At 48.1% G+C, this 19361-nt stretch overlaps 1 protein-coding gene across 1 annotated transcript in view; it reads left to right on the forward strand.

Annotated features, from left to right (window-relative positions):
- The first annotated feature begins 554 nt into the window (after positions 1-554).
- The window catches only part of efnb1 (ephrin-B1), a 66843-nt gene continuing 48036 nt past the window's right edge, over positions 555-19361 (forward strand). Inside the window, exon 1 of the mRNA XM_084010510.1 lies at positions 555-1617. Within this exon, the coding sequence (XP_083866636.1) occupies positions 1502-1617 (116 nt within the window). The 5' untranslated portion in view covers positions 555-1501. The remainder of the gene's footprint in view (positions 1618-19361) is intronic.

The raw sequence follows: 19361 nt of genomic DNA on the forward strand, positions 1-19361 counted from the left end.
TATCCGGCCTCATACATACATAATTGTGATTCTTTCTCACAGGCCTTTATTATAGGAATGTTGTGGCATACATGTTGAAGTCCGGGGACAAACAATTCCTGGGTTTAAAGGGGCCAAAGTTTCTCCTGTAGTCACTTTTACGCACGCTCCAACAGCCTATCACGCTCGTTTTCATCACTAGCTTTCAGTATGACGAATAACTCCAAAGTCCAATTCAATTTGGGTCGATGGCTCGGGCCGAGGGGGGGAGGAGGGGGGGGGGGGGGTGGTGGTGTAGGGATGTGGGGTCAACCCAATAACAGACTCCCTCCCCTTTGCTTGCCTCCGCACCCTTTCCCTCCCCCCTCCTCCCCTCCCCTCCACGTCCCCATAAATGCCTTCGCTTCCTGCTTGCAAGTTCGGCCAGAGCGCTGTGATTGGCCGCGGCTCGCACTGGTGGGCTGTTCCCCCTGCGCTGCTCTCCGGCTCAGGTTACAGTTGAGCTCGAGCTGCTGCACTCACCGGAGTGCGGAGAGGCTTTTACACGGTTTGAGAAGAAGAAGAAGAAGAAGAAGAAGAAAAAACACAGAATTCCACCGGGCATGGAAGCGTTGACGAGCGGATTCAGAGGCACCGAGCAGGGCCGGTGAGCAGGTCTGACCTCCCCTCCTCTCTCCCTCTCTCTCGGCACTTTGTGCGTCCGAGTCGAACCACGAGGGAGACGCGCAGTTTTCCCCTGAAACGCGCCGGCGGCCACGCAGCATGTCCCGGTCGGAGTAGAGACGGCGCACAGGAGGAGCGCAACACGCACGCGTAACGGGCGCGTCTGAGAGCCCGCAAAGGGATATTTTTTTTTTTTTTTTTGTGTGTGAACAATACTCCGATTCCGGTCGCGCCAGGAGACCTAGCAGGTGGATTGGGGTGGAGTGAAAGACAACACTGGAATGAAGTGGACCTCGGGATTCCCAGCGTGCTGCGGAGTTGTGACTGATGGATGAATGTGGCCATCTGTAGGCTAAATCCAGCGACAGGTACCGACGCCGACACACGGCGAGCCGCGCTTCATCGGCAGCCGCGTCGCTTCCATCGCGCCTCTAGAATAAAAACAAACTGTGCTGTTGGATCACATCGCGTTGACTTGTCTCTGCGGAGTCGGAAGAAGGCTGGTGTTTTTTTCTGTGTTTTCAGTCTCAGCTACAGGTCAACCAGGACACTCGGGGGAGCTGCTTTCCTTCCCCCCCCAGACCCGATCCACAACCCCGGAGGGAGGCTTCATCGCGCGTCCGGACAGTTCAGTCAAGGACACGTTGGTCCGGAGCACATTTTTATTATTTTCCTCTAAAAGGTCGGACAGAAGGACATGTATCTGATATCGACCTCACATGCTCCCGACTGATCTGTGCTCACCTCCCCACCGGGCCAACCGCAGATAACATATAGAGAAAGGCTCGCCAAAGGCACGGCGCGCACCGTCCGACGCTCCCGAGTTCATCGGCTCGCCTGTCTGTCCGTTGACCTAACAATGGCGGGACCCGCCTGTTGGAAGTATTACCTCTGGATCTTTATTTTAATGTGCAGGTCGGCGCTGCCTTCGGCCAAATCGCTGGAAACTATAATCTGGAGCTCGCAGAATTCCAAGTAAGTCTTTAGCATTTCATTTGGCGCAAGCGTGCCAAAACTCACTGTGTGTGTGTGTGTCTGTGTGTGTGTGTGTGTGTGCGTAATGGACATTATTGTGGGGGGAAAGTTGCTTATGTGTGCACGCTGAGATGCATGTTTTATTAGCGTTTTGTCTGCATTTAGTTTGTAATTGTCATTCCTGGGACGCGCAGTTTGGTGTTGGTTTATTTCCCAGCGGGGGGGTTTCCCAACGCTAGGCTTATACACGATACAGTAGGCCTCACTTAACGCCCAGTAATAGAGGTTTAATTGCAGGACATTTATATGGCATCATCACACGGAGCTTGTTTATTGAGGGCGAAGTCTGCTCGGACACTTGACTTATACGAGAGTTGTGAGAGTTTGAGTCCCGGCGATCTCTGCGTAATTGATGCACTTAAAGCCGAGTGGAGTGTGTGACAGTAAAAAAAAAAAAAAGCCAAGTGTGTCAAGGTGTGGTGGATGGAGGAGATCCGTCCCAGGTGTCCTCTACTACCCTCCTTCCTAAAAAAAAAAGTTAGAGACGCTTGAAAGACTTTTTAATTTGTCTTAATTTTCCTGACTCAGATGCAGCCAAAATTTCAAGGGTAATTCTCAAAAAAAAGCATGAAGCCAGACATTTCCACCCTCCTCCTCCTCCTCCTCTCTTTAGATTCATTTTATTCCCATCAAAACAAGCAAAGTGAACCCAGACTGCTGATAATAAAATTCGCTCTGGTAACAATTATCACCCACTTAGACTTGACTCCCACATTTGCATTATGTTGGAAAGCGTACATAAGGGGAACATAAACTAAAAGGGAGAGGAGGAGGAAGAGGAAGAAGAGGAAAAAAGCCCTCTCTCCTGTATTCCTGCTGACCTTCATGTGAGCTCACCGAGGAGGAGCTGGACCAGCTTATAACTAGAACTTACTCGTTCAAGTGAAGCCGTGATTTATCCTCCCAAATGTCAAGATGTCAAAGGAGCTCGTTGTGCAAGTCGGTGGGTATGTATATTGCTGCTATGTTCACTGGAGTGTGTGTGTGGAAGTGTGTGTGTGTGTGTGTGGCCGAGGTCCTAATGGCGAGACTACGGCCCATCAGCTTTTATTTGACTATATGGCTGCAGAGGTAGTGGAACAATGGGCGTCATCACACAGAGATATGACACATATTACACAACCCCACACACACACACACACACACACACCTTAGTGTCAATCACAGGCGGACAAATGAGAACAAAGACATTTATTGATCGACGATGTCACTCCCGGAGAATGTCTTAGAAGGTTACCACGCTGGTTTAGGGATTGGAAGATGATTTCTCCATCTGTGTTCTCGCTCCCCGCCTTGTAAAAAAAAAAAAAAAGAAAAAAGAAAAGAAAGAGAAAACCCCTGCACGCCGGGCCCAATATTTCATAAAGTTCACAGTGGAACAATAATGCACTCGGCAAAGTGTCTCTCTCTCTCTCTCTCTCTCTCTCTCTCAACCTAATTATCCTGCTGCTCTGTGCTTAGAAAACAAAAGACAATTATCGTGCTGTGTGCAGGCGTTTGCAATAACAAAAGACAAACCTGTTTTTCTTCTGAAATGTATCTGTCAGCAGCGGTGTCTGAGCGGCAATAAAAAAAAAAATAACAAAAAAAAAAAGAGGGATAGTTGTGCAGCAATCAGCATCTGTCTTCACTGTTTTGTTGTTTTTAAACTCCATCTCTCCGTCTCCTGCTATATTACTCTGTAGTGATATCACACACACACACACACACACACACACACACGGAGAGAGTCCTATAGAAATGTACAGTACACTATCTGGTGACTTATCTAGATTTACGACGTCTTACTTCCTGTTCTCACTTTGGGGAGCTCTGCTGCCTCAGCTAATAAATTAATCTGGCCCCTTTTTTTTTTTTGCTTGCACACTGAACCACATACGCACAAATATAACAATAGCAGGGCTCTCCCTACAGGCTGTGAGTTATGAGACAAAGTATAGGAAAGCAGCAGGTTTAGACCACTATGGTGTGTGTGTGTGTTGTGCGGGTCCCTCTGTTATGGATTTCCATGTGAGGATGCCATCACTCCCCGTCCCTCCATTATCAATAACTGAGGAGTTTGCTTAATTGATTTCCTCCCAGCGTGCTTGAACAGGCAGCATACATCATCGCCGTAGCGCCGCCTGGGAAACAAAACCTCAGTTTGTTTGAGTTTTTTTGTTGTTTTAGTTTTGCCGCAGGACGTATCAGACCTTTTTGGATATTTAATTTGAGGCCGGATGAGTGGGCCGGATGAGTGAAATGGCGAAGGGTGAGGGGTGAGGGAGGGAGGGGGAGCAGCCGAGCAGAAGAAGGCTGGATGTGTCAACGTCCTCGGTAAAGAAGCGCCTAACATTTGATCAGAGCAAATCGGATTAGTTCTCATTTAGCTGAGTGGGATTACGCCCGAAAATGTCACTTTGTTATGACTGATCACGTCCCATCGGTTTGGCTAAAGCTAGCGTTGCAATGTACAGGCGTACTACACACACACACACACACACACACACACACACACACACAGAGAGAGTGTGAAGGAATTCTGCAGTGATGCCAATTTAATGATAATCTGACAAGGTTGCCATGAGTGGCTCCTGCACGTCCTCTAACCCTCCTCGGCTAATATTTACCTCATGACCCGTCGCTGCCGCAGCCTGTTTGCAGCAGCTCAGGAGACAAACAAGACGATGGGAGGAAAAACACGCTCGCACACCTCTGACGGCACAAACCCGGCTGCACTGGGACTTTGCTGCACTGGTTTTGAACCCCACTTTCCTTTGCGTTTCGTCGAGGCATGGAAACGGTTTGCAGACATTCTTCTGGGCTCGGGTTCGAAACCTGCAAAAAAAAAAAAAAAGCACCAAAATGGCTTAAAGAGAGGCGTTTGTGCCGATTTTTTTAAAAGTCAGCTTGTGTTGCTGTGGGTCTTTTCCTTACTCATCTTATTTTGCTGTCCGTTGACCTCAGCCGCCTGGCTCGCAGCTTAACAGTTGGCTGCTTTGGGTTTCTAATGTGCGTGCACGCTCTGGAAGGTTCAGGGAGTTTGACGATGATTAAGTTGGATTTGAATACCACTGTGATATTTAGCAAACATGTTTATTTTTTTTCTTCTCCCAAAAAAAGAACATTTCCTAAGAGAGAGAGAGAGAGAGAGAGAGAGAGGGGAAAAACAATCTCCAGTTTAAAACGATGAGGTCGCGAGCACGTTTCCAAAGCAACATCATTTATTGTTTCTGCTATGAGGGGAAAAGGTCCACAGAAGGCCTGGTGTAAAGTTCACATTTGTTTTTCTAATTAGCTTTTTTTCCATGATAAGATAATTGGGAGGGTTAAAATATTGTTTTTTTCCTCTGAGGTAATTAGAGAGGGGAAAAAAAAACAAACTGGCTTATCTTGGTTTTTAAAACCCAGATGCTATCTTTTCCCAGTAACACCTTTTGACTCCTGAAAAGTGGCGTTTTAAAATATAACGAGGAGCTTTTAAGAAGAAAAAAAAACAACAAACCCAGCAGCGTAACTTGCAAAACTCAGAAAAACCGCCGCAACCTGTCGAGCGAGAGTCGGCTGAAACTTCAGGCCGAGGACGGGAACAGGATTGAGCTCGCTGCAGAGGGACTGCTGAGAGGGTCAGAGGCCTGTTTTTGTTTCTCCCCTGCCGCCTGCCCCTTTTACCCCCTTCGCGATACACCTTCTCCCCCTCCCCCCGTTAGACTCTGATCGTGTTCCCCTCTGATAAAGATCTCATTACACACAGAGGGGACTCAGAGCCCGAGCCCCACTCAGAGAAAAGGAAGGCTGACCAATAAGAAATACTTGTGGAAAAGCAACTGGCCCTCGGGTGCTGTGAAGGCACCCTGTGTCTCCCTCCGAAGGGGGGGGACAGCTGCGTTGGCTTTCCCGTGTGTGCACTTCTGTGTCCACACGTCTGTTGTTTCAGCGGTGCGTAACCACAGATTCTTCGTCCTGAGTTATCTCCGTGAGGTGGAACCCGGTGCTCCGACGAAAAAAAAGGCCTTTTCAGATTATTTCAGGAAAAGGAGGAGAGAAAAAAAAGCTTGTTTTTCCATCATGGTTTCGCTCCAGATGGACTCACTTTATCCGCTGGTGGTTTGGCTGCCACATCACTGAAAACTGATCATTCTGTTTTTTATGTGTTATTGATTCATTTCTTTTATAATTCGAGCAGTCGTGAGCATGAAAACACCCGGGTTTCGTTTTCCCAGCATTTGCAACTAATTTCTATTTTTCTTTTCTTTTTTCCGTGTAATAATAATAATAACAATAATAATACATTGTATTTGTAGAGACACTTTACAGTTTAAATACACAAAAACACACAAAGTGTAGCGTGCAGTCTGTGTGAGATCCCTGCTGATCCTCGTGACCCAGGATTGATTATCAGATTAATCAATCAGTCAGCTCATCCAAGTCTTTCACAACCAATCAGGGGAATGCAATATTGATCAAATCCTTTTGTTGCTCTGTCAACATATTGTGAAATCATTTCTAGAAACTCAAGTTGTGAAACAGTTTATGGTTGAATTAATCAGACGGGAGTGTTTTTAGTTTCATCCAGGGAGTTACAAACCTGACCAATGGAGACGTTTCATCATATCGATGAAACAGTGTTGTTAATAAAACCGATCGATGCCAGGATGATGGAGCAAACGTATATTGTCTCGTGATATTTATTGTCCACGTTTCTGTTTTATACACTTTATAATAAACAACAAACTTCGGCTCCCAGAAATTGCAGCGGAATGTCTTCGCGATGAATCGTCCAATAAAAGTCGCAGACAAATAAATCGATGGAGAGGAAAATAATTGCTACTTTGCTGCTTCGGAACGGACCATTATCTTAAATATATCTTAATCCTGCTGGAAGCCACTCACACGGGCGTGACAGACAAGGCTTCGTTTGTCTGCGATGAGTCACAGAAAACTGTTGCACACTTGTTGAAACTCGGCGGAATTGTTTGGGGAACGAAACCACGCGAGTTAAACGTGAGCCAAAAAAACAAAACGACACAAAGTATTCGGGCTATGCGAGCCTTTTGTGGCAATTTCCAAATCAATATGAGTAATTTGAAAAGGAGGGATCGCCGCGTCTCGTGTGAAAGAGCTTGAATGAGCAGTGCACGTCGGCGAGCCATTGTTCTTTGTCCGGCCACAGAGGAGCATTAAGGAAGTGTTAGAAGTGTGCCAGCGTGCCCCCTGTGAAAGTGTCGAGGGCCGAGCGCTGGACGGGTGTGGAGTGGCTGAACAGTGGCTGCCTTTACAGGCGGTGAGCGACCCGGCCTTCATTAGACGGAGGCCTGGCTGCTGGCAGCCACCAGGAAGTTCCCATCGGCTCTCTCCGGCGCTGCCAAGGGCGGGAAGGCGCTGGAAAAGCTTCCCCCCCCTTGAAGATTTCTCCTCGTCGCCGTCGCTGAATCGCAAAACCGTACAAAAAAAAAAAAAAAAGGATGTGGAGTTACAGGAAGTGGAAGAAGAAAATGGGCAAAAGCGAGGAAAAGTCTGCCTTTTGTTTGCCATCTTAGTTCTTTTACATAAGAGCAGTTTGAAAATAAGGGGATTAAACGGGAGAGGAAAGGAAGCTAATGTAGAGCGTTGAAATGCAGCCCTGGGCTCAACCGCACATCCTTTCAGTCCGGCGTAGAGCTCCCCCAGATTACTTCCATGTGTCAGTGCAAAGAGGGGGGGGGGAGAAAAGAAAGATGGGGGGCAGCTAGAGAACGTTGGAGCGGTTGAAAAGCGAGCGGACTCGGATTGGTGGAGATCAGCGGCGGCGTGGGACAGTGGAACGGATCTGTGTGACAGCCATCTCTAAAACCATTACCCCCGCGGCTCCGACTCGGAGCCTCGGAGCCCCGGAGCCCTCCTCCTCCTCCGGGTCGACCTCCCGACTTCACTCCCTCTTTTTCTCAGAGAGCCCCTCTGTGCGGCGGAGGCAGACCTCATCAGACGCCGGGGCCCAAACAGCGGGCAGGCAACCTTTACAGCCAGCTGGACTTCCAAGACGTCATGAGTTGTCACCGGCGTTGCAGGCAGCGAGGGATCTGTTTCTCCCCCCTCCCTCCCCCTCCTCCTCCCTAAATGTGGCACTAGAAAGACTTTTGTGGGGCGGTTTTGAATTTAGTGTGCCAGGACTTTGGGGAAGAAAAAAAATGTGGTGGGACCAGGACTGCATGTTTATTAATGAGTCAAAATGTCATGTTTTGATGGAAAATGTAGGTTATTAAATTATGATGCAAGTGTTGACAACTTTTCATTTATTTAGGGTCGAAGAAAACACTCAAAGTCTTCAAAAGAGCTTTACAAGCTCTAAAAAATAAAATAAGAGTCTTCACTCGAGGTCCACTGGGCTTTTCTAGAGCTTTCAACTGAAGCTACAAAATTACAAAAAAGGATATAAGACTCATCAAAAAAGAACTAAAGGTTAACTTGCTTTCTACAAAATTACAAAAAAATATTAGACAAAAATATTCTTGACTCAAGGTCCTCTTACAACTTTTCATATTTGTTTTACAATCTCCCTCTGGAGCTTTCAGACGCATCTACAAAATAAAAAACAACATATCTGACAAAAAAGTCTTATTTATTTGCCTAATAGGTCTTAACTTTTTTTCTGGAGTTTTCAACCACGTCTCCAAAATTACAAAAAGTAAAGTAGATCCAAAAAACTAAACTAATCTAACGGCAACAAAATCAAATCTGTGCTTTCAGTTTATATATTATCTTTAGTAGTAATTTAACCAGCTTTTATTTCTCCTAATCTGCTCATGAAGCCTAATAGGGAGGAAGAACATGACATGCTGTTGAAAGCTCTGGAAACCCTTTTTCTTTTGGGTCAAACTTGAGTCCAACCTTCCAAAGTAAATAATGAACTCATGTCCTACAGAAGACATATTTTCTGTTCCAAAAAGAATATTATGTCACTCAAGATACATATAATTTAATAGAATATAATACAATTTAATGTAATATAATTTGACGTCTGCCATGGGAACTGTTGACCCACATACCCGCGGCCGAGTGGAACCAAAGCGGGCTTTGCTTTTGCAGCAGATCCTGTTTGACGTGCGGATGGTGGGACGACGGCCCAACATATCATTAATGATCATCACGGAGCGCTTTGTCCACTGTTATGAGTCCTCTAATGGAGCGACGGGGTAATTGAATAGTGGTGGAATAATGGAATGATAGAATGATCAAGTAATGGAAGAGTGTGGTGGCGGCGGCCCCCCATTCCCCCGAGGGACACCCCCTGTAAGTGTGTCAGTGTGGCAGATGGGCGGTCTGTAACATCCCCCCCCCCCCCGGTAATTATAAAGCATCATAATCCATCTATGGCATACAGGGGCAGGACATGGAGACTATTAGGGCGAGCATGGAAATGGCACAGTGTATAATCCTCAGGACTTTACACTATTAAGCACCGCCGGCATCGAGCAGAGAAAACACTCGTTTCTCCAGTAATCTTGTTTGAGAAGTCGCATTCTTACTGTGTGTGTGTGTGTGTGTAAGTGTGTGTGTGTAAATGTGTGTGTAAGTGTGTGTGTAAATGTGTGTAAGTGTGTGTCCCAAATATTCAAATGATTACTGGAAGTCTGATTTATCTCAGGATTTTTTTCCCTTCCCTATTTCATCTTTTTTTTCCCACCATGCCCAGAGGCAAGACAGACAACCCAGAAAGAAGTTTCTCTCTGTGTGTGTGTGTGTGTGTGTGTGTGTGTGTGTGTGTGTGTGTGTGTGTGTGTGTGTGTGTGTGTGTGTGTGTGTGTGTGTGTGTGTGTGTGTGTGTGTGTGTGTGTGTGTGTGTGTGTGTTTAACCCATTCTGCCCCAGTCTTGGCTCAGGCCTTTTCTATAAGCAAACTCCCAGCATGGTCCCGGGTCCCCCTTGTGCTGGTGAGGGGAGTTGGACTAAAAAGTTGGGGGTGGCTGTGTGGACCCCCGCTGGTCTCAGGCCCCCGGGCCCCGGCCCCTCCGCCCACGAGGGCCCGTCCTGGGATTTGCTTGGGTGCCGGGGCTCTTGTGTGGCAGCTGTGAGTGACGCTTCAATCGCCTCTCTCCCTGGGACGCCCCGGCAGAAAACCCTGCATTCCCTTTCACACCTCGGAAACGGGGAGGGAAAAGGACAATTCCACACATATTCAGTAACCTCCCTCTCACAACCCTGCATCTCTGATGTATGGCCATTTACTAGATCTATATAGGAGAAAAAACATTTCTAAAGTTTCTGTGTTTTGCAAATGAGGCCTTCTAAACAACTTGCAAATGAGTTCAGTTGTCTGGGACGGCCTGTCTGCCCGTTTTATTATGCGTCTAAAGTTTGCTCTTGTTGATTTAATTTCTTTTCTGAGCAGCTCCACCTAAAGTAAACAGCAGAACTCGGCTGTTTCCTTTCGCATTTCCCCCCCCCTCCATATTCAGAAAATGTAAGTAATGGAAAAAGATTTGAGCCTTAAAGTGGAGTTAATGCTATCATGTATGGATTGTCTGTAAATTGAGTTTGTCTCGGAGGGCTGGTGGAGCTGGGACTCGTAAAGCCAGCGGGATTTAAGTCTCTTTAATTGAATTATTTTGATTGCCGACTTGATTGATGGAGTCAGATGCGGAGCGTTTTTTCCCTTGACTTTTGTCCGGCTAATTCTTCTTCCAACAGAGCCGTACCAGACAAGTACAATAGGAAGCTGCAATCAATCACAAGCCAGCATTTCTTCCTTGAAGGGAGAGAAATGTTGCCTGCCATCGCGGTCCGAGTTCCAACGAGCCAACCAGACGACAAACGTAGTAAAAAAACAACAATGACATCAGATAGCGGGGCACTCTAGAGCCTAATCTTCCCATAATGCCACGCTAAACCCCACAGAGAGCCACGGCAGGGAGAAAGGCTTTTTTTATTTCTTATATATGCCCCGGCACCGCTCCTCCTCCCATGGCCTCTGGCTGAGTGTGTGTGTGTGTGTGTTTAGTGTGTGTGTGTGTGTGTGTCCATGCATGTTGGGAAGAGGAAAAGGAATTCAAGAGTGAATGGAGATGTCACTGTCAGGCCTCCACATGAATCTGCTCCAGAATGGCCATATTGGCAGCTTGTGTGTGTGTGTGTGTGTGTGTGTGTGTCTCTCTCTCTCTGTGTGTGTGTGTGTGTGTGTCTCTCTCTCTCTGTCTGTGTGTGTGTTGAGTGAGCGAGTCTGTCGGCGGTCTGCCGTTTCCCCTCCACGCCGAGTTCTTACGGCCGTGATTGGAGCGCAGCAGGACGCGCGGGTCTATATTTCATCCCATTCATATGAGCGGAGGCCTCGTTTCATCTCGCACACACATGTTTCCCATCAGATGTGTGTTTACTCTCCCCCCGTGATGTGCCCGGCCCGTGGAAGCCTCTCATCTCTCCCGATATTGGAAAATGGGAGCGAAAGGTCCCGCTAAAGCAAACACAATATATCCCGAACCCCCCCCCTCCGTGCTCGCTTTATGAACTATGCAGAGAAGAAGACCGACGGCGTTTGCGTTGACTCTATTTAATGAGTAGCCGCGGCCGTTCTTCCTCTTCGCTGCTCCGTAATATAATATTTCACACTGTGATATTTTTTTTTTCCGGTGCTAATCTTAATAGCGTGGTGCTCCTTTGCTTTCTGCCGTCTCATCTTCCATCTTCCCCGTTTCCCCGGTGCACCGCAAACTTTGGCTACTTTTAGCTATTCTCATCATCTGTCTCCTCAAGTCCCCCCATTGTGAAACATGACAGCCCGAACCCTCCGCCACATCACTCCTCTCTTCTCCCTCTCCTGTCTCAGAGATGAAAGCCTTCCTGGAGCAGACGAGCTCTCGGTTTTTTTTTTTTTTTCCGGGGCCCGGGCCGCTTTTAGTAGCTCTGTTTGCTGCATTTTCTGATTTATTTATACACCTCTTGATTGTAGCACCTCGTGCATGTCAAGAATATTTGAAAGTCTGAACCCCTCGCATGTGCATTATGCCGGCGCTGAGTCAAATTCCTATTTGAAATATACATGAATGCATGAATATATTTATTGCCCGAGAAGCCCCCGCGTGCATCCGGGAGAACTCTCATTTCCTGTCGTTTGGGCCCTTTCTCTGGAATGGAGTGGCGTGATCCTTGAAGGCACCCCACACACACACACACACACACACACACACACACAGAGCCGCCTGGTGCACCTCTTACACAATGGAGCGGTGGAAAGGGAAGGGGAAATGATTTGGGCTCCCATTGGACGGGGCTGCAGCAGTCGCTTCAAAGCAGGTTGTCTGGCTGAGGCTTTAATCGGCCTTCTCTCTGCATTAGATGTGCGTCCTGTGATGAGCCTTTGAAGGGCGCGGGGCACATTCTGGCTGCAAAGATTGCGATTGCGTTGCAAACGGGGCGTTCGGTGGGGTTTCGGGGGCCTTGGTCCGCTCCCGCTACCGCTCGGGGGTCGCCTTAAGTAGGTTGGAATTTAAAAAAAAAAACCTGTTGACCCATGCGAGGGAGGGAACAGCCGCTGTGTCACGTTTTGGATTTACACACACACACATATATATATATATATATATATACATAACAGCGGAGGGGTGTGTGTGCAGCTGTGTTTGGGACACTATGGCTGCGAGTGTTGCTTTACACACGGCGGTAATAATGATCGGATAGCCTTTTCGTAAATGGAGACGGCCCCCGGTTTGTAACTTCCTAAAACAACACATGGAGCGTCTTTTCTTTTCTTTTTTTTTTACGAGGGTTATCACAGAGAAAAAAAAAACACGTGTGTGTGAAACGAGAACGCCGTCATGTCAAACAAGCTATTTATTAGCCGGCGTATCACACACACACACGTTTAATACGGACCGCCTGCGATCCGGCGCTCGTTAAAGACGAGTGTTATCAGAGGAGACAGACTCCTGCTACACCAGTTAGGCCGTCCTCCCCCTTTTATATTTTTTCTGAAACATTGGCAGTTAATGAGCCTAATGATGTGTGTCTCCACGATTGCATCAGTCAATATGCTGTTCAATATGTGGGCTTTTTTTTCTTCTAGAAACCCACTGACAACTTAAGCATGTCCGCCTGGATAAGATCTCCCCATCTGAGGGAGCAGAGAAGGAGCTAACTAATTTGTCTTGGATTGGACGGGACATGTGTAGCTGTCTTTTACAATCGCCGGTCCAGATTGGGAAGCAGAGAATAGACCCGTCACTCAGAAACGCTGATAAGAAGCTGCTTCTTTAAAGGCAGCTGTGTGTTTTAAAAAAACAAAACGCAGTCCGAGAGCTGAAATAGAGATCTATTGTTTGTTTGGTGTCGATAGTTTTCAGCTTTTTTTGTTGTTGTTTTGTGGTCTTTCTCTTCCTGTTTCTCTCCGGGTTTATTCCCAGTTCAGTTTTTATGTTTCATAAGGGTTCAGTTGGTTTATTCCAGTTAATGTCAGGAGGTGTTTACTATGTTAGAGACCAGGGACATTTAGCTTTATGCTTTGTCGGAGAGTTGCCTTCACAGTTTAATAGTCTCCGTATAGTGATTGCAGATGTTCCGACTTTTTTTTTTTTTCTCTCTCTGCTGCATTTTTTATTTTTAGTCACATTAGTGCAGCTTTTCAACACAACATGCAGCCCAGATACTGTGCCGTTGCTAATGTTGGTTTCTCCCCCCTTCGCTTGTAAGAAGAAGAAAAGAGGCAGAGAGACCCCTGTGACACGGATAAAGGCCGTTTCTTTTATAAAGCACACAGCATTTGATTGATCTGTCCCGTGGTCTTGATCCCTGAGCTCGGCTGATTAAACCTATCCATCAGCTTCTCTTATCAGCGCCCTAACAGATCGACTGCAGGACAGCGAACTAAAACCCCCGTATTGTTGTTACACGGAGAAAGTCAAAGGCTAAGGACGGGAAGGGAAGGGGGGGGTTTGCTAGATCTCTTCAAGGCCTCTTTGGACAAAAGAGGGGAAAAAATCCCCTCATGATTATATTTTTTAAGAAAAAGCTCCCTAACAGAAAAAGTTTGAGATGAGTCGTGTGTGTTTTTTTTCTCGTGAATATTGCAATAACCTCCAAAAGAGGTCGAGCGGTGGCGTTTGTAGAGTGTGACAAGAGTGTTTCCCCTCTAGTGGGAAATCAGAAAGTAATGTTTCCTGTCCAGCTAGCGGCGTGACCCCGCCTCCGGTCTCCGGCATCAGCCTGAGATAATGACATCTCCCTCGCTGACAGGCTGTCATTCACAGCACATCCGCTCCACACACACACACACACACACACACACACACACACACACACACACACACGGACGTTGAAAACGGCGGCCGCCCCGTTATGAATCATCTGAGCGATTTGCAAGTCAAATAGCCCGTGTTTTTTCCAGCGAGATGTTATTTTTCTGAAATAAATTGTGAGATTTCTCATCTTCCGGGTGACTGTTGAAGCAAATACATCAAGGCCGCTAAAAACGTGGATGATTGCGTGTCACTTTGCTCTCATTTATCTACGAGCATCCATTACCGTCACGTCACCGAGTCGATGAAAAGCACCGGAAACAGCCGACAGATGTTTTACCGTGCACAGATGTATGATTTTTTTTTTTTGTGTGTTAAAAACGAGACTTATCTGTAAAACTACGTTGATTAATGAGATCTCCGGAAAACAAACTACTTTTTATATCGATATCATCGCAGCCTGCATGCTGGTTAGTCGCTACTTTATCGCGTGTCACAATCAGATAGTGAGAATCTGCAACTTGCTGCCTTATCAGAGAAACCATCAAGTTTACACAGACGCTCCAGTCTGTGGGGATCCTGTTGCAGCTCGCTCTGCAGATGCAGGTGTGGACCCGCTGGCTCGCCTGCTTTCCTGCTGGTGATTTATTTTTGTAGTTCTTTAGCTGGACAGAAGTTCATTAATATCTCGGTTAATCTCCTGGCTGATTCATTTAGTCCTCCAAACGCCCGCCGCCGTCTTAATATCCTCTCCGCCGCGCATGCCGCTCGTGGGATGCATGGTCGCGGCGTAGCCATGGCGATGATTGTGTCATTATTCTGCAGTCAGATGAGTGATATCCCAGAGGGGGCCGTAGCCAGGGCTGTTCAGGCCGGTGGAGAGGGACTGATTAGAATTGCAAATGGCGGCCAAGTGTTGTGTTTATTGTGTGTCTCAATATTGGAGACAATCAGGCGAATCAAAGCCCTCAGCTGGAGAGATGGGACCGAGGCACGGTGGGCCTCTCTGGGTTGGCACCGACTCCTCAGTGCTTGCACAGTGCTCCCTCCCCCATCCTCCCCCCTCTCTACTCCCCTACTTCTCCTCTCTCCTGGGCGACTGTCGTGTGTGGAGCTCCTGAAGTACGTGGACACAGCTGGAGAAAGAGGAGTGGAGGCCACTAAATCCAGTGCACTCAATCAAGTGTAGTGTGGCGGCGGCGGCGGCGCAGCTGAGAAATATTAAACACGCTTTATGATAATGAAAGAATCGGGCGACGGGCATAAATATCACAGGCAAAGTGCTGAAGGATTAAAATGTCTTGTACGTTTGCTCGTGACACAAATTTGTCATCGATTTCATGGCTTCGTGAATCGTTGGAGACAGAATTATCAGCTTTTCATTAGGGGCATTTCTTCTACTTCCTGTACGCCTCCTCCTGTGATGAGGTACATCCAGTCTCATATTAAAGAGCCGTCATGCAGAACCGTCCAGTCCTGCAAATGGCACCTATTGGCAGCGTGCCCCCTTCTCCCCTCCCCCTTCCCGTTATGGCCGGGTGACCCATCGTGGAGCGGCCGCCATCGACTCGGCCGCTTGCACAAGATTTGAAAATGTTTTTAGCTCGCCGTGTAATTCACTCTGTCAGCCGCTCGCACACGGAGAGGCCGATCCTCTCTCGTCTCGCTACTGTTGGCTTTTAAAGAATGTTGTGTGAAATATGTAGGTCTCTGTGTGTGTGTGTGTGTGTGTGTGTGTGTGTGTGTGTGTGTGTGTGTGTGTGTGTGTGTGTGTGTGTGTGTGTGTGTGTGTGTGTGTGTGTGTGTGTGTGAGGATAATTCCTCAGGTCATACACGTCCCCTTATAGCACCGCATGACCGGTCACAACAGGCCTGTGTGAGGCCCAGGTACGGACACGCACAGTGAGCAGGTAACGCTGCCGGGAAAACGTTTTTTACTGCACCCCACACACACACACACACACACACACACACCGTGTTCTTCTCTCGCTGCTGTGGGCTAAATGAGGGGGGGAAAAAACGAAGTTCAAAAGGAATGTGTTCACACTCGACAGAAATCCCTTAAAGTTTCTCAAACTTGCCAAAGGAAGAGGAAGGTGGGAGGCCCGAAGCGGCGAGGAGAAACTCGCACGTCCGACGGCGATACGATCAAATGTCACCGGCCTCGCATGTTTAGACAGCGCTGTGTGTTGTTGGGCTTGACGAGCAGTTGATGAGAGATCCTTAGAATTGTGTGTGTGTGTGTGTGTGTGTGTGTGTGTGTGTGTGTGTGTGTCGTATCGCCGACGTGGCCGTTTGAGAGTGTGTGAAACTGAGGAGAGAGTTCACGAGGTGACATCTCGTCAGCTGTTTGACTTTCCCAGTTTCCCAGGGAAGCAGTCTCAAGAACAATGCAGAAGAAAAACCACCAACCACCGACAATTCAAATACCACGAAAAAAACTCCTCCTGGCTGTTTGTTGGAGACTGAATTATTGCCGTTTCTGGAGATCGGAGACATGGGAAGGGAAATAGAGTCTATCAGCTAACCGGACTCTTCCAGCCCATCCATCTCCTCACAATAGCAGGAATACATTCAATATAAAAATACAAAAAGAAGCGAGTCAGGAGGGGAAAGGGACGCAAGATAAATATTGTGTTTTTTTTCCTCCCTCTCAGTTGCAATTGTCTCTCACGCTGACAGATGAACAATGAGCGTATTGAACTTTTCGCTGCGTCGCTATCTTTTTTTTGGGGTTTCGGAACCGTCGGAGAGAGCGAGCCAGACGCGTCCCGGACTGAGATTGATTTTTTTTTTCCCATGTCGTCCCTTTGTTCTTCCCAGAGAGAAGGCTTTGGGTCCTCGCCAGCATCCCAGCCTCCTCTGTAGCTGTGTCATATTAACACCTGTTAGCGGCGCGCGGGACTCGTAGCGTATCGATTCGCCTCCTCTTTGATCACCAAGATGTAAAAACTGTAAAACTGGAAGCAGCTCCTTCCATATGCTGAAAGAGACGGAGCCCGTAAATGTGTGTGGAGCCGGCCCCGGCAAAGGAATGAGGATCCCATTATTTCTGATCAGAAATGGGGAAATGTGCTTCGTTTCTACAGGCGGTCGGCGAGCTTTCCCTTCGCTTTAAGGCTGGAAGTGAAGAAACGCAACCCGACAAATTCCGCCTACCAGCACCTCTAAAGCTGGCTAATTAGCGTGTCATATCCTGTTTGTGTAATCTGTACGAAAAATCAAAGTGTTAAAAAAAGCGACATGTGGCCGGGTGGCGCTGCTTGGATTGGGTTACCTCCCCTCCCCCCTCTTCTGTTGTTTTAGTCTTTAAAGCTAAGCTAACCGGCTGCTGCCTTTTAATATTTACACACCCGTCAGCCGTATCAATCCTCATCTCGACTGGAAGGCAAGGAAAACCAAACCCCGTGCGTTCCCGGTCAAATAACCTGATTAGCGCTGGACGTCAGGTTTGGTCGTCTCGTGGCTGATTTGATTCCCAGATGTGCCAGAACGCCACCGAGCCTTTTTGAAGAAGTCGGCTAACTTTAGCTACAAACCGTCTCTCATCCTCGGCGAGCGTCTGTACTTTGCTTCATTATTCCGTCTAAAACTGAGCTCCCTGGAGTCGTTCCTGAACCACGCTGAGATAGGAGGGCAATTGCTGAAAATTGAATTTAACCATGACTGGCTCGATCTGAGCCAGGCTGAGTTTAACGTATAACACATTGTGTGTGTGTGTGTGTGTGTGTGTGTGTGTGTGTGTGTTTATTAGTACATGTGATGTGCTGATTGAGTTCCAACATTAAAGGTTTATTTTGGTTCTGAGGAATGTTTTCCGAGGGGTTTATGTATCGATGGGGAGATACGGAGCAGAAAAATGTCTGCTGGGTAAAAACCGGGTTAAGCTGCGTGGGTTAGATAATGGTTGTGATTGGGTTTCTCCCCCCCCCCCCCCCGATTGGGTGAGTGTGAGGGATTCTATTGTTCGTCCGGGAGGTTCTCCTGCCTTTTCTCCCCTCCTGCTCTGCTCGCCGCTGATTACAACCTCGCATCCCGGTCCAGCTCCTCGCTCTCGGTCCTGGGGGATTCCTCTCTCTACGACTGTCCAGCCCCCCCCCCCCACACACACACACACACACACACACACACACACACACACACTCACTCATACAGTGGGTTCTGGCCTGGCGGGTTTGGCAGCGCCTGCAGACTGGGCCTGTGGAGAGATCTTTACGGTGCATGCAGAGCCCATCTGTGGCTGCTCCTCAGCGATGGGAGGCAGCTGGCTGAGAGTGTGTGTGTGTGTTGGTTAGTGTGTGTGTGTGTGTGTGTGTGTGTGTAGCCAGGGAAGGAACTGGGGATGGAGGAAAGAGTGTGTGTGTGAACGAGGGCTAAACTCAGGCTGAAACTGACCCAAGCTCTCTCGTCTTGGCCCGAGCCAAATCTTCCCTCTTCTCCTTCTCCTCCTCCTCCTCCTCCCCCCTCCTCCTCCAGCTGGAAGAGCTCAGTCCCCGGGATCCGGCGATGAATAAGTGGAGAGGCCGAGAGCAACGGCCTGGGCCTTCTCTCGCTGTCAGTGATACCGTGGATGACGTTCAATCACGACCGCATACACCCATGCTCTCCTGACTCCCCTGCTCTTAGAGAGGGATGGGCTCGCCGTCGACGGAAACCACAGAGGCCATAAGAAGAAACAGATTATGCTCTTTCTCCTCCCTAATGACTTCTGACACTCCTCTCTCTCCCTCCGCCTCGACAGCCCCCTCTTCAAACCTGTTTGTCTAGTGGCGGCGTCCACTTCTGTCCTCCTCGCGGGCGAAGGCCATCTGGGCGCCATCTCGTTAGCTCGGCGCTACAGCCGCCGATGGAGGCTTCCGTGTGTGTGTGTTGCAACTCGCCTAGTGTGTGCAACTGTTATGAGTCACGCTGAATCTGATTTGCTCTGCATGCCAGCCTGTTGACTGAGCTAACCGAAGCTAGAGTGTGTTTGTCTGTGAGAGAGAGAGGGTGTCTGTGTTCACACGTACAAAAGCCGTCCTCCGCAGGCTGGAATTCAGGAGATTCTGCCTCTCTCTCGCTCTTTTCTCTTCTTTTTTTTTGCCTCTGACATCTTCATTTATGTCGCTCTAATGGGGGGACGGCACGGAGGGAAAAAAATACTCAGCTTTTCTTGCTCTTCAGCGAGGCCGCAGTTTGCCAAGTCTGGCCCACTGGAGTGTAAATGCGACTTGGATTGAGTTTATAGTTTATCCAATACCACTACCCGCTGGCTGGGCCCGTCCCGCTTCCCTATAATAAGGGTCAAATCCTTCCTGCTTCGCTAAACAACTCTGGAGCCAGATGGACCCTGTTTTGCTTAATTTCAGGATCCTTGTGTGTGTGTGTTTGTCTCCGTGTGTGTGTGTGTTTGTCTCCGTGTGTGTGTGTGTGTGTGTGTGTGGCCTGCATCAGCGCCGAGGCGACTTGTTTACCGTGTTTGACATGTGAGGAAACTGGTGTGTGTACACTGCGGGGCGTGTGT

This window comes from Eutrigla gurnardus (assembly GCF_963514095.1).
Source record: "Eutrigla gurnardus genome assembly, chromosome: 5".
Lineage (NCBI taxonomy): Eukaryota > Metazoa > Chordata > Actinopteri > Perciformes > Triglidae > Eutrigla > Eutrigla gurnardus.